The 13,162-nt window shown below is 50.8% G+C and overlaps 1 protein-coding gene across 1 annotated transcript in view; it reads right to left on the bottom strand.

Annotated features, from left to right (window-relative positions):
• The window catches only part of LTBP3 (latent transforming growth factor beta binding protein 3), a 51,579-nt gene extending 44,178 nt beyond the window's left edge, over positions 1 to 7,401 (bottom strand). Inside the window, exon 1 of the mRNA XM_015423943.1 lies at positions 7,031 to 7,401. Coding sequence (XP_015279429.1) covers positions 7,031 to 7,304 — 274 coding nt within the window. The 5' untranslated portion in view covers positions 7,305 to 7,401. The remainder of the gene's footprint in view (positions 1 to 7,030) is intronic.
• Positions 7,402 to 13,162: the final 5,761 nt, after the last annotated feature.

Below are 13,162 nucleotides of genomic sequence, written 5' to 3'. Positions count from 1 at the left end.
CCCCCGTCATCCAGAATGAACTCAAACAATGGGTCCATCTGCAGAAGGCACCAGAGTTCTCCTGTGTTCATTCGTACAGGCCCCTCCAAACCCCAGAAAGATCATTCCTGGGGTTCACTGGTGGACCTACGTTTTTGGGACCCTGACGCTTGAACTGTTATGGGGGCCCCTTCTCAACCAGCAACAATAGGCCAACATCCAACAAGGTCCAAAGGGCCTGAATCGAGAATTCAGATGTCTTTTTATGGTTCTGGTTGGCTAAGGGCTGAGCTGTAGGACTATTAAGCCCTGCCCCAACGAAGGATTCAAGGATCCAGCTGCAAAAAGGTAGGGGGTTCGGGTGCTGCAAGCCCCTGAGAAAGTTTTGAAATCTGACCAATTACAGGGACATTTTGAGGCCATATAAAACAGGTATTAGAGCATATTCTAAGGTCAATATTAAGTACTTCAACCCAGGGGTCATTTCCTGCAAGAGCGCACAGGAGCGGAGCTCCGGCAGTAAAGAGCCCAGGGGGCGGGCACATGCAACAAGCCCCACCCCCTGCTCCCAACAGCACTCAGTCAGAGCAAGAAGCAGCCAGGTAAGTTGCAGAGCTCCCCCTGGCCCAAAACAGTCCAGTGGCACCTTTAAGACCAAGTTTTATTCAGGTACAAGCTCTCCCTCCTCTGCAAGGACAGATCTGCACATTCCTCCTCCCCCCCCCCAATAGCTAGCAATCAAAACAGTCCAGTGGAGCCTGGTGGGTGTTGCCTTCTGACACACTTCTGGTGATGTCAGGGGGTGTGGCATATGCAAATAAGTTATGCTAATGAGCTCCTGCACCTCTTTTTCTATGAAATGACCCCTGCTTCAACCCATTAGCTTATGATTCTATCACTAAAATAGACTTATTTTAATAACAAACACTTTAAAAGAACTCCATCAATTTTGTTGAAAAATTATCTCATTTAAAAAAAGAAAGTTGCTTCCAGGCCCCACCAGGATTAGGGACCTTGAAGCTTAAGCTTCATTAGCTTCTTAGTAGATCCACCCTTGCTGGGGTTGCTGCATGGTCTGTGTGGAAGAATAACGGTGGGGGGGGGGTCGGTGGATAGTAATGAAGGGGGACAAGGGGAAGAAACTGACAACTTTCCTCAGTGGATTAGGGCTGCAGAAGTGGAAGGAGGAAAGGAATTCCCCTCTTTTGTCCATGCTCACTCACGCCCGCCCACCCACCCACCCACCTGCATGGGCAGTCCTTTGTGCAGGTCCTGAGACCTGGGGAATGATCCTTCCAGGGGTTGGAAGGGGCTGCAGGAACACAGAGGAATGCAAGAAAGCTCCATGGCCCATTCAGGGAGTGGTAAGACACATGCCAGCATTTCCCACTGGAAGAAACCATTCCACTCTCACCGGAGCGCCATCCAGCACGCATGTGAGAATCGGCCCTCATGAGAAAGGACACATGTAAGTCAAGCAGAAACACCTGGAGATGAGGCTCACACAAGCATCGTTTTGTACGTGCCAAAAAAGTGATATTAAGGGAGACCGGAGAATATTTACCTAGTTCCATAAAGAAAAGCTTGTGCATAAAGCGATTCTGGCTAGGAATGTAGGTATCAGCGAAGCTGGGCTAGACCAGACAGGAGATGAGAGAGGAGTGTGTATTGGGGTGGGGGGGAAGCACTGCAGCACAGGGCAGAGAGTCACCAGCCAGGCCAGCAAAGAGGAGGGCAGGTTCCTTCCCACTCCGGCCCCATCCCTTCCACCACTGGCCTCTCTCTATAATTCCCTCCCAAGCAGCAAAGTCAACAAACGCTGCGGTTTCTGGTCACTCTGGGCACCTCGGACTTCTGCTTGAGGAAAACAAACACCAAGTCACAGAGCGGAAGGCGGCGCAGGAAGGGGACGGAAGCTCAGATCCAAAGTACGGAATGTGTAGGAGGGGAGAGGGAGCGTGTGTCCTTTCTGGCAGGGGAGCAGCATAAGCCCGGGCTGATTCAGAGACTTGGCTCTCTGCGCATTCCCAGAGGCCCCACCTCTCCAGGCTCTGGCTAGCAAGATGGGCTTCTAGGCCAAAGTTCCGCCTTTGGATTCTGTACGCTGAAGAGGCATAAGGCCCCCCTCCCCAGGCACAGATGGAGCCAGCCAGGAAAAGCCTTCCACAACAGTTCCTGCTTTCCACCCCAGCCTGTCTTCCCTCTCTCCCCCCCCCCCCCACCATTTATTCCAAATAGGAAACTGGCAGCTATTTTTCCAGCCCAGCTGCTAAAGAAATACGCACAGCGAGCAAGTGGGAAAACCAGGAGATGGCTGGGTGCACAATATGACCTGCCTCTGTGTGTGTGTGTGTGTGTGTGTGTGTGTGTGTGAGAGAGAGAGAGAGAGAGAGAGAGAGAGAGAGAGAGAGATTGAACACACCTCCAGTCACACAACAGCAGAATTCGGTAAATGTGAACAAAGCATTTTAAAAGTTTCCAATTCTATCTCGAGAGCCCTGTTTGGGAATCTGCAACCAACATCTTCTTGTCCAATAAGCTTCCACTTTCACTTTTCAGTTTTTCATCCCATGTGTAGTAATAATAATACTTTGCACTTAATGCTGCTTAAAGTACATGGCCTATATTCCCCCAGTAATCCTTACAACAGGAAGTAAAACGGTATGGCATAGCCTGATCTCGTCAGATCTCGGAAGCTAAGCAGGGCCGGTACTTGGAAGGGAGACCACCATGCAAGAGTCTACAGGAGAAGGCAGAAGCAAAAGACCTCTGCTTCAGGCCCATAGCTACAGTGGGGGCATCTCGGGGCCCGGCCCCCCAGATTACTGCCAAGCCCCCCCCGACTTCCCATCCAGCCCCTTGACTTCCAGTTTTTTATTTTATTTGTGGCGCTCCCTGGGGGGATGTGGGGGTGTCTGAGCAGGGTGCCCCCCCGATTTATTTAAAGGCCCCCTGAATTAAAAAGTCCTGACTACGGTCCTGCTCTGCTTCTCCCTTGCCTTGAAAGCCCCTTGCTTGGGTTGCCATAAACTGGTCACAACTTGACAGCACATACATACACATAATCCTTACAATGATCCTGTTCTCGGCACGAAGGACCTTCAAACCAGGGAGCTCCTAGTTCGTGGGTTCTTAGATTCTTTGCCACCTCACCTTCCAGCATTCATCTGCTCTCTCCCCCTCCCTCTTCTTCCATAACAAAGAGGAAACGAATTAAAGTAAACCAGTTATCCAGCCAGAGGACTCACAGAGCAACCCGGCTGTAGGCTGTAAACCACCTGTGTTCTGGATTATGGTATCACAACATTCTTAATTTGATAAATACAATATCTGATACAATTTAGGGAGAAAGAAGCCTTGCTTTTATGGCTCTGCATCCAAAGGCATCCATAACGGAGAAAGCCATCTGAGCATTAAAAGACAAACCAGCACTCTGCACAGGGCGAAACCAACATTCATTGTAATGTACCACACAGTAACGTGGATGCAAATAATTTATTTATGTAGCTTATTCATCTTATTTTTTTCCCCTTCCTAGCTATCTCCTGCATTTTAATTCTCTTTTCCTCCATAGTCCTCAGAGTGGCATACATGGATCTCCCTGCCTCATTTCATTCCCACAACAACCCTGTAAGGTAGGTCGGGCTGAAAGAAAGTTATTCACCCAAGGTCACACAACAAGCTTCATGGCTGAGCAGGAATCTAGACCCAAGTCTCCCACATGCTAGTCTGACACATTAACCAATACACCACAGTGGTCTTCTTCTTCTCCTTCTTTTTTGCCAGCAAGTCAAGCTGACTTCTGGAGACCCCCTAGTGGGGCTCAAAGGCAAGGGACGTTCACCTGCCTCTGCGTCATGTCCCTGGTATTCGTTGGAGGTCTCCCATCCAAATACTAGCCAGGGCTAGCCCGAGGTCTGATGAGATCAGGTTTGCCTGGGCTACCACAGTGGCCTTCTTGTGCACTTAGTGGAATGGATCTGACCATGTGGCAAAGCCTGGGGGAGAGCCAGTTTGGTGTAGTGGTTAGGAGCAGATTCTAATCTGGGAGAACCGGGTTTGATTCCCCACTTCTCCACATGTAGCTGCTGGTGTGACCTTGGGTCAGTCATAGTTCTCTAAGAGCTGTTCTCTCAAGGGCAGTTCTCTAAAGAGCTCTCCCAGCCCCACCTACCTCATAGGGTGTCTGCTGTGGGGAGGAGAAGGGAAAGGAGATTGTAAGCCACTCTGAGACTCCTTCGGGTTGTGAAGGGCGGGGTATAAATCCCATCTCTTCTTCTCTCTCTCTCTTTAGACAACTGCTTTACCATTTAGCCCAGGGATGCCAAACATATGGGCCACGGGCCGGATCTGGCCCCTGCAGGGCTGCTATCTGGCCCACAAACAACTGGCTTTCTGCTGCTTCCTGTTCCCTGCATCGCAGTTCCTTTTGCCCAGTCTCTCTTATTTCCTGCTTCGCAGAGGAAAGAAAGCCAAGCCTCCCTTCCCTTGATTGGCTGAGGGCTCCTCCCCCTCCTCTGGAGAGGGAAAAGGAGAGAGAGACGGAGTCCAGTGGCACTTTTAAGAAGACCAACAACGTTTTATTCCAGGTGTACACTTTTGTGTGCAATCACACTTCTTCAAAGAAAGAGGGGTGAGGGAAAGAACCAGAGAGAACACACAAGAGGGTTAGAGAGAGAGGGAGTCCCATGGCACTTGGAGAGATCCCCCTTTCCAGTTCTAACAGATGGGGAGGGGAAGAAACCTAACAGCACAGCTTGCGTTCTTTATTAGTGGAAGGGAGCAAGAGTCCAGTAGCACCTTAATGACTAACAAAATTTGTGTCAGGACATGAGCTTTCATGAGTCACTGCTCACTTTTTCAGATACAGCTAGAATGTAAGTTCATTCTTGGAGAGTGGAGTGATTTCAGATGCCTAATGACAATAGCAGGCAGTGGTAATGAGAGACGAAACCTAGGCCTCAATTCAGTCCAGGAGAATGTATTATCTTGAGCTTCATTATCAATTGTAATTCAGCAATCTCTCTTTCTAATCTCCCTTTGAAATTCCTTTGTAAGAGAACTGCTATTCTTAGTTCAGCAACTGAATGACCTGGAAGGTCCCCCACTGTTTTTTGAATGTTGTCATTTCTAATAGTAGTAGAAAGAGTAAGCGTCCAGTACCACCTTAAAGACAAACAAAATTTGTGGCAGGGTATATGCTTTTCTGAGTCACTGCTCATTTCTTCAGATTTATTTCCATTTATTATTTGCATCCTCCTGGACTGAATCCTCCTGGTCCAAACTGAGACCTAGGTTTCCTGTCTCATTACCAATGCTGATATCTCCATGCCTACTACCCCTCTGCATATCACACCTAATCCAATAATGCCCGCTATTGCCATTCAGCATCCAAAATCATCTTTATAAAGTTTATATCTCCAGTACCTCGTGTTACATTTTATGGCAAACATGGCCCAGCGACATTTATGTCAGATCCGGCCCTCATAACAAACAACACCTCTGATTTAGCCAGTTTGACACAAGTAGGATTCATTGCACACAATAGGCAGTAAATGAGGTGATGAAGGAAGAGGGAAAGGGGCTCCGGCCCGACGACTACACAATGGAAAAGGCTCAAGTTATTCAGAAACGTACTTGGAGGCTCAGTCCTTGTTTCTTAGCTGTCACTGAGGCATGGAGCTTAAATTCAGAACCTGCTGAAGGCCACTTTTCTGCACGCATTACTTGTTCCTCATGCCCAATGAACGCTTGAACGAATGTAGCCACCTTATACCAAGTCAGACCCTTGGCCTATCAGACAGAAGCAACTCTCATCACCTCCTACCTGACCTTTTGATAGCCAGAGATGCCAGGGGGAGGGTCCGACCTGGGACCTCCTGCATGCAAGGAAGATGCTCCACCACTGAGCTGTCATCCCCACCCTGCCTAGCCAACCTCTTTTCCTTTTTTTCTATTCAAGTCTGTCCTTGAACCTAAAGACCACTGCCCCCTTTGTAGCGCCTGCCAGAAGAGGCAGAATTCTGTGTAGCTCAGAAGCTGGCCGTCCCACCTACAGCCAGCAGCAAAAAGGACCCTGTGAAGCTGGGGCTTCAACGTTCAACCGTCCGGACTGAAAGCTGAGCCATTCTGGGGCTGAGCCACCAGCCAGCTTTGGCTGGAGCGTGAGCCCCCTTCCCAAATCATCTCGGCTGTTGCTTTTCCCCAGCCAAGGCTTTTGGAGCCCTCTTTGTGTTTGCGTGTGTGTGTGTGTGTGTGTTTGTCTCCGCCAGCAAACCAGTACGGATCTGCCTGTGTGCTCGCTTGGCTAACGGTTCTGAGCTCAGCAGCCGCATGCTGAGGCTGTCGGGCCCCAGGAGACGGGCCGGGACATGAGGTAAGGTTTTCCGCCAGCCAAAAGCAGCTGAGGGAAGAACAGGCGAGGGGGGAGAGCGGGAAAGAGAATGGGGAGTGGAGTGGAGGGGAGGCTGACTGGAGCAGTGGTGTGTGCCTTATCTCAAAAGCGGGCCAAGTGAAGCGCCCTGCAGCGGGAAAGGCCTGGGGGCACCCGTGTCCGAAAGGAAGCCTGTAAAAGTGTGCAGACTGTGGTGGAAAAGACGTTTGTTCTCAACTAGGCCTCCTCCAAGAGGGGTGCCAGGTCATGGTATTTGGACATGCCCCTCAAACATGGGACTTGGATCCCCAGGCACAAGGGAGCCTCACACCCAGGTCTGGTGTGCACAGCAGTGCCGGGGTGAGAGAGTGTGAATGCACCTCCCCACGGAAGGGAAAGTGGATGAGCAACTGTCTGTCAGAACTGACGGGCTAGACAGTTAACCCTTTGTTGGCGGGACTCGTCTGGCGGTTGTTTTCCAAAGGAGCCGCGGGGAAGGGAACTCTTGCACTCTGAGCCCATCTGTGCGGGGGGGGGGGCAGTTGGAGGTCATTACCCCAGAGAGCACCCCGCGGGGAGCACCGGAGGCATCTCCATGGCGCTGCCGTCCCCGAAAGCGGCAGTGCCACCGACGAGCGGGTCCTCGCCGTGCCCCCCCCCCCCCCCGTGCCTGCTCACCCACGCGGAAGCCGGAGCCGGTGAGGGTGTCCATGGAGTGCCCGTTCTCGCCGATGAGGGTCATGTTGGAGCCGGGCTTGCAGCTGTCGCGGCACTGGCCCTTCAGGCACGTCCGCTTGCAGATGAGGGGGGCGAAGACCACCTTGAAGCGCTCCCGCGCCAGCGCCGTCCGCTCCGAGGGGCCCGCCACGGCCGAGGCGCTGGCGACGGCGGAGGCGGCGCCCGGCCAGCCCAGCGCCAGCAGCCACAACACGGCCAGTCCCCGCGGAGGCATCTTGGCATCCCGCTCCCCGAAGGCCAGGCCGACTCGGGCGCGGAGGAGCGCAGCCGAGCGCGCCTGGCCCCGACGGGGCGCACCGGAGACGCTGCGCTCAAGGCGAACGAACGAACGAGCGACGGAGGGAGGGAGGAGAGAGGGACGGACGGGCGCCTCTGCCAGGCTGGAGAAAGTCCTCTCCGCCGGGCCCGCTTGCTCGCCTCGCAGCCAATCTCCGGCCGGGGGCAGGAATTTGGGAGCGCCGCCAAGAGACGCCGCGCCGGCGGCAGGAGAAGAGAGGAGAGGAGAAGCGAGGCGGCTCCTGGCCGGGGAGAGGAGCCGCCGCGGGACACGCCGCAAGGGGGCGCGCGAAAGAAAGAAAGAAAGAAAGAAAGAAAGAAAGAAAGAAAGAAAGAAAGAAAGAAAGAAAGAAAGAGAGGAGAGGAGCGAACAAGATTGAGGGCATCAGTCGGCTCTCTCTTACTACTGTGGCTGGAAGATATGCACCGGTTCTGCGGTAGACCCCCCCCCCCCCCCACCCGCACACACCCCCCCCCCCCCGCCCCCTCCCCCCCCCCCCCCGCTGAACCAGACCACAGCCTCCTGCTCCCAACAGTAGCCTGTAGGAAGCCAACAAGCAAGGCACAGTAATAGCCGTGCTCCCCTGTCCCTTCACAGCTAGTACTAATTTTAGAGGTATTGTGCCTCTGTACATGGAAGCTCCATTTAGCTATCTTTCTTGGCTGATTGAGTTGCAGACTGACAACTGCGCAGACAGGCTATTGACATTTATCAGTCTGTCTAATTAGGAGCTCTCAATCAAGCGGAAATAATGCCTTTATCAGGACCAACTTAAAAAAACCCATAAAGCAGTACCCCACTTTTGAGTCTCTCAGCACATTTCCTCCAAGTTCTTGGGCGGGGGTGGGATTTCCAAACCCTTCCAATTGTCCCACCTAGGGAAAGCTTGAGCCGCTGAGCAATCACAAAAGGGAATTGTGTTTTTTTTGTGTGTGTGTGAAGTGATCCTAGCTGCCCCCTGCATGCCACAGTGTGGGCTGGTGAACATTGTCATGTGTTAATTCATAAAGCACTGTGGGTGTGAGCCGTGTGTTTTACACTAACTGCTTGGCCCTTTGTTCACTCTTATTGTGCCCGTTGCACTGGCAGGGAACTGAGGCTGAGAGATGATGACCAGCGGAGGGGACCAAGGGTGCATGTGTGAATGAGTGTGGCACAGACCCGTCCCCATAAACTGTCATGTCTCTGAACTCAAGCACAGTTCTTGTCCAAGGAAGTTGGTTTGGCTGAGATCCATTTAGGGATGAGTGTTGTACATGTACATGTATGAACCGGCCCCAAAGACAAAGAAACCGAAACAAAACCACCCTTGAAATGATGAAGAAACTAGTGGGAACAAATTGGCAGAGTGGTGATTCATGCAGAGTCGGCCCAAGACATTTTGGCGCTGGAGCCAATCCCAGTGGCACCCCCCCCCCTTCTCCACAACCAGAGTGGTCTCATGGGCTTGCCTTACTGGAATGAACAGGAGTTGTGCAGGAAAAGTCCCTGCTAATTCACTCCACCCCACCCCACCCCTGGTCTCAGGTGCCTCCTACAGCACCATCCTGGAATTCCGGATACATTCTAGAGAAGGGGTGGCTAAACTGCAGCTCGGGAGCCACATGTGACTGTTTCACACAGTCTAACTTAATGTTAATAAAAAGCAAATTTGCATATTTTTCAATAAAAACGCCTGTGTGGTATTTGTTCATGTCTTGTGGCTCTCAAACATCGCAACATTGACACAGAGAGTACTCCATCTTTCTGTGTCATACCTCTGAGGCTGCCAGTCACAGCTGCTGGCGAGACGTCAGGTCCTACAATGCCAAGACCACGGCCACACAGCCCGGAAAATCTATAACAACTAATGTCAAACATCTGATGTTTATTCTGTGTGGCTGTTACAGTAAGCAAGTTTGGCCACCCCAGTCCTAGAGATTCAGTAAGATCATAACATCACCATCTGAGAAAATTCTTTCAGGTGCCAACCTGTAAATTGGCAAACTCAACAACTGCCCATGCCCATGCGTTCTTCTTCATGGCCCCCACATTATGGAATGGCCTTCCTGATGAGGCCAGGAAGGCCTCAACTCTCCTGACTTTCTGCAAACTATACAAAACTGAATTATTCAGGAGGGTTTTTTTACACAGAAAATAGGACTCTACTGTAACTAAAGTGTTCAGAAAGATACTTGGTAAAGGGTTAGGGTTAGGTTTAGCATAAGGAGCAGAGGTCCATCAGTGGATATTAGCCACAAGGTATAGATAGGGGCTCTGGGGCAAGTGATGCTCTGTCTTCTTGGTGCTTGGGGGGGGGGTCAACAGTGGGAGGGCTTCTAATGTCCTGGCCCCACTACTGGACCTCCTGATGGCACCTGGTATTTCTGGCCACTGTGTGACACAGAGTGTTGGGCTGGATGGGCCTTTGGCCTGATCCAACATTGGCGTCTCTTATGTTCTTATGGGACCGTGGTTTGGGCTATTTGTATATAATTTGCACTGTCTGCTGCTGTAATTAGGATCCTGTTATGTAATTTTTACAATAATTTAATATGCCATAGAACAAATTTAGAGCCCAGTGGCACCTTTAAGACCAACAAAGTTTTATTCAAGGTATGAGCTTTTGTGGGGCATGCACACTTTTTCAAATACACTGTGTATTTGGAAAAGTGCGTGCGCACACGAAGGCTCATACCTTGAATAAAACTTTGTTGGTCTTAAAGGTGCCACTGGACTCTAAATTTGTTCTACTGCTTCAGACCAACACGGGTGACCACCTGGATTAATATGCCACGTTAATACTGATGCTTTGCCTCGGCTCTGTTTCACATTTCTGGTTGGTTCCAGATTTCTACTATCTAAATCCTACTGCATTGTTTCTTGGATATCCCATCCTGTTGATCATCTTGACTACCTCTGTGTAATCCACCCTGAGTCCCAGTTAGAAAGGTGGACTATAAATAAAATGAATACATAAGAGCCATCTGCATCCTGAATACTTGCTTGGAATGCATCCATAAGAACATAAGGAGAGTCCTGCTGGATCAGACCAATGGTCCATCTAGTCCAGCATCCTGTCCCACACAGGGGCCATCCAGTTCCTCTGGAGGGTAAACAACAGGGTACAGAGGCTGAGACTTTGCCCTGATATTGCCTCCTGCCTCTGAATGTGGAGGTTCCCTTTAGTCACCATGGTTAGTAGCCACTGATAGACCTGTCCTACATTAATCTGTCTAATCCCCTTTTAAATCTTTTCATTTCTGAGGCCATCACTACATCCTCTGGCAGTGAATTCCACATTTTAATCACTCTCTGTGTAAAGAAGTATTTCCTTTTGATCCGAACCAACCATCACTCATGAATAGAATCATAGAATCACAGAGTTGGAAGGGGCCAGACAGGCCATCTAGTCCAACCCCCTGGCTCAGTGCAGGATCAGCCCAGAGCATTCCTGACAAGTGTTTGTCCAGCGACTGCTTACAATACTCTTTGATGGTTTTGCATTCAGCCACTGCAAATAGGTCTGTAATGGCTGGTGAAAACTATTACTTTGTACTTGTATTCCTGTTTACATTTGTTTGTTTAAAACGACGGATTGGAAACTGCCATGGACACTTGGGTAGAAAATTGGTTCAGAAATCGTTTTCATATGAATGCAAAATAATAGATAAAGGTGCTTGGCAATTAATGAGTTAACCTTGAGTCGCCGCCGCACCTCCCCCCCCCAACAACCACACTGTCTTTTTCCTTAATGGGAATTTGGTTTGCCACTTGGACCATTTGGAAAAATTCCGGTTCGGATGGGGCAAGAGCAAGATTTGGGACAGACAACGAGAAGAGCTCCTTCAACTAAGGGCAAATTGTCAGGGCAGGCAGAACCTCCAAGGACAGTCCTGCCAAAAGATAAACTCTCCAGATAAACTGAGGCATCTTCTTCCCTGGAGGAGGGGACTAGATGATGGCTTTGTGGTCCTTTTGGGGAACCCTTTTAAAACCTTGTGTTCCTGGGGGGGTCACCAGAGTCCGCTGCAACTCGACAGCACACAGTTCTTCTTATCATAACACAAACCCTACAACTGTGTGGCAGAAAACCCCTTCCAACTTTGGTTCTTTATCCTGCCCTTCACAGCTCAGATTTTTCCAGTTGGGGGGGGGGGGACCAAGGGCTTTTATCGCAGACAGCTCCAGAAGTTAGATTCAGGTGAAATGGAAGTTACCAGTCCATACGTATAGGCAGAGGGCTGGTAACTTCCATTTCACTGTACCTGAAGATATGTGCATGCACAAGAAAGCTTATATCTTGAATAAAACTTTCTCGGCCTTTAAGGGTGCCGCGGGACTCGGATCTCGTTCTGTGAGCTCCAGAAGTGTGTGTGGGGATGGGGAGGGGTCTGTTGTCTGGCATCTGCAAGGGGGCCTCGGCAGCTTTATGGAGATGGGGGTCAGGGGGGTCAGGCCAGGCGCGTGTCTGTGCTTTTCAGACACACTTTCCTGGGGGGAGGGAGAGGCAGAAATTTTTCAATGGGCCAGGAGGCCTCGCCTGGCCTGCCCCCACCCCTAGGGAACAGGGGGCAAGGGTGCAGAGGGTGGAGGGTCGGGAGGGGGAGTGTCCCCCCCCCTGTGTGCAGAGAGCCGAGACCAACTGCGCCTCTCACACAATGAGCGACTGTGCTCCTGAACACCCCCCCCCACCCCGCCAAAGACAACTGAAAAAGCCCCTCAGCCGGCCCGGCCAGCCTGTTTGTGTGTGTCATTTCAGGCTACCTTGGGCAAAGGATACCTGGAGATGCTGATCCTCTGAGGTGGCTTGAGAGAAAGAACCACCCCCGGGTGTCCCCAAAGCTGGCTTGAGAAAAAAATCATGAATTTGGGCATTCCAAACAGAGATGCAGTAGGAGGAAGCCATCCTTTTGGTGCTGTGTATGCTGGAATACGAGAGAACACGCACCTCGGACTGCTAAATACGCAAGCCGAAAGGGCTCCTGGCACGGCAGCTCCTTAAAAAGCCAACCGACTGTGTAACAATGGTCAGACCTAAATCATTTCAGAATTTGTGTTTAACAGCACGATTCCGCCCTGGGCGATGTTAAATGAGGGGAAGAGATCGACGGAACACGCACGAGGTGCGTGCGCGTGGTTGCACACCTTGGCGCATGGCTAATGTCGAACAATCCTGTCTGGAAGCCCTGCTGTGTCCTCATTACGTGGAGCAGAATCTTGGGTCTGAAGTTACTTTTTGAGGCAAAGACCAAGGTCAAATTAGGATAAAAATGAGAACTTCAGAGGGGCTCCTCCACTGTAAAGATGTAGAGGGTGGATTCACACAAATCTTAACACGTGGTTGGGAAAGCCTGTTAGAATCTAACAGGGTGGTGGATCTACCCCCCAGGAGCACCTCTGGTCTTCAGCCACCAGCCCTGCAGTGGGTCAAAACTACCCCTTCCTGTTTCTGTGGATTTCCGGCTTGCAACATCAGTGGGGAGGTGGTTCTTGCTTGGCAGGGTGGTGGTGGTGGGAACAGTTGGATGAGGTGGAGTCAACGCAGAGTAGTGTTTAGAGAGAGAGTAGCACTAGGAATACCCAGGTTCAAATCCCGAGTTCAAATCCTCAAGCTCCCTGGATGATCTTGGAGCGGTCACTTGCTCTCAGTCTAACCTTCTTCAGGAGGGTGTTGTGAGGACAAAATGACCCCAGAGGTCTTTGGAAGAAGGGCAGGAGAGAAATAAGAGTCTCTTCAGCTACTACCTCAATAAGCCTTTTTAAAAGGCCAGTTACAAACCACCAAGAAATCGTTCCAACAATGAAAGTCATGG

The sequence above is a fragment of the Gekko japonicus genome, unplaced genomic scaffold (assembly GCF_001447785.1).
Source record: "Gekko japonicus isolate JY-2015 unplaced genomic scaffold, Gekko_japonicus_V1.1 scaffold313, whole genome shotgun sequence".
Lineage (NCBI taxonomy): Eukaryota > Metazoa > Chordata > Lepidosauria > Squamata > Gekkonidae > Gekko > Gekko japonicus.
The sequence above is the reverse complement of the archived record's forward strand: the minus strand, read 5'-3'. Positions and strand labels throughout refer to the sequence as shown.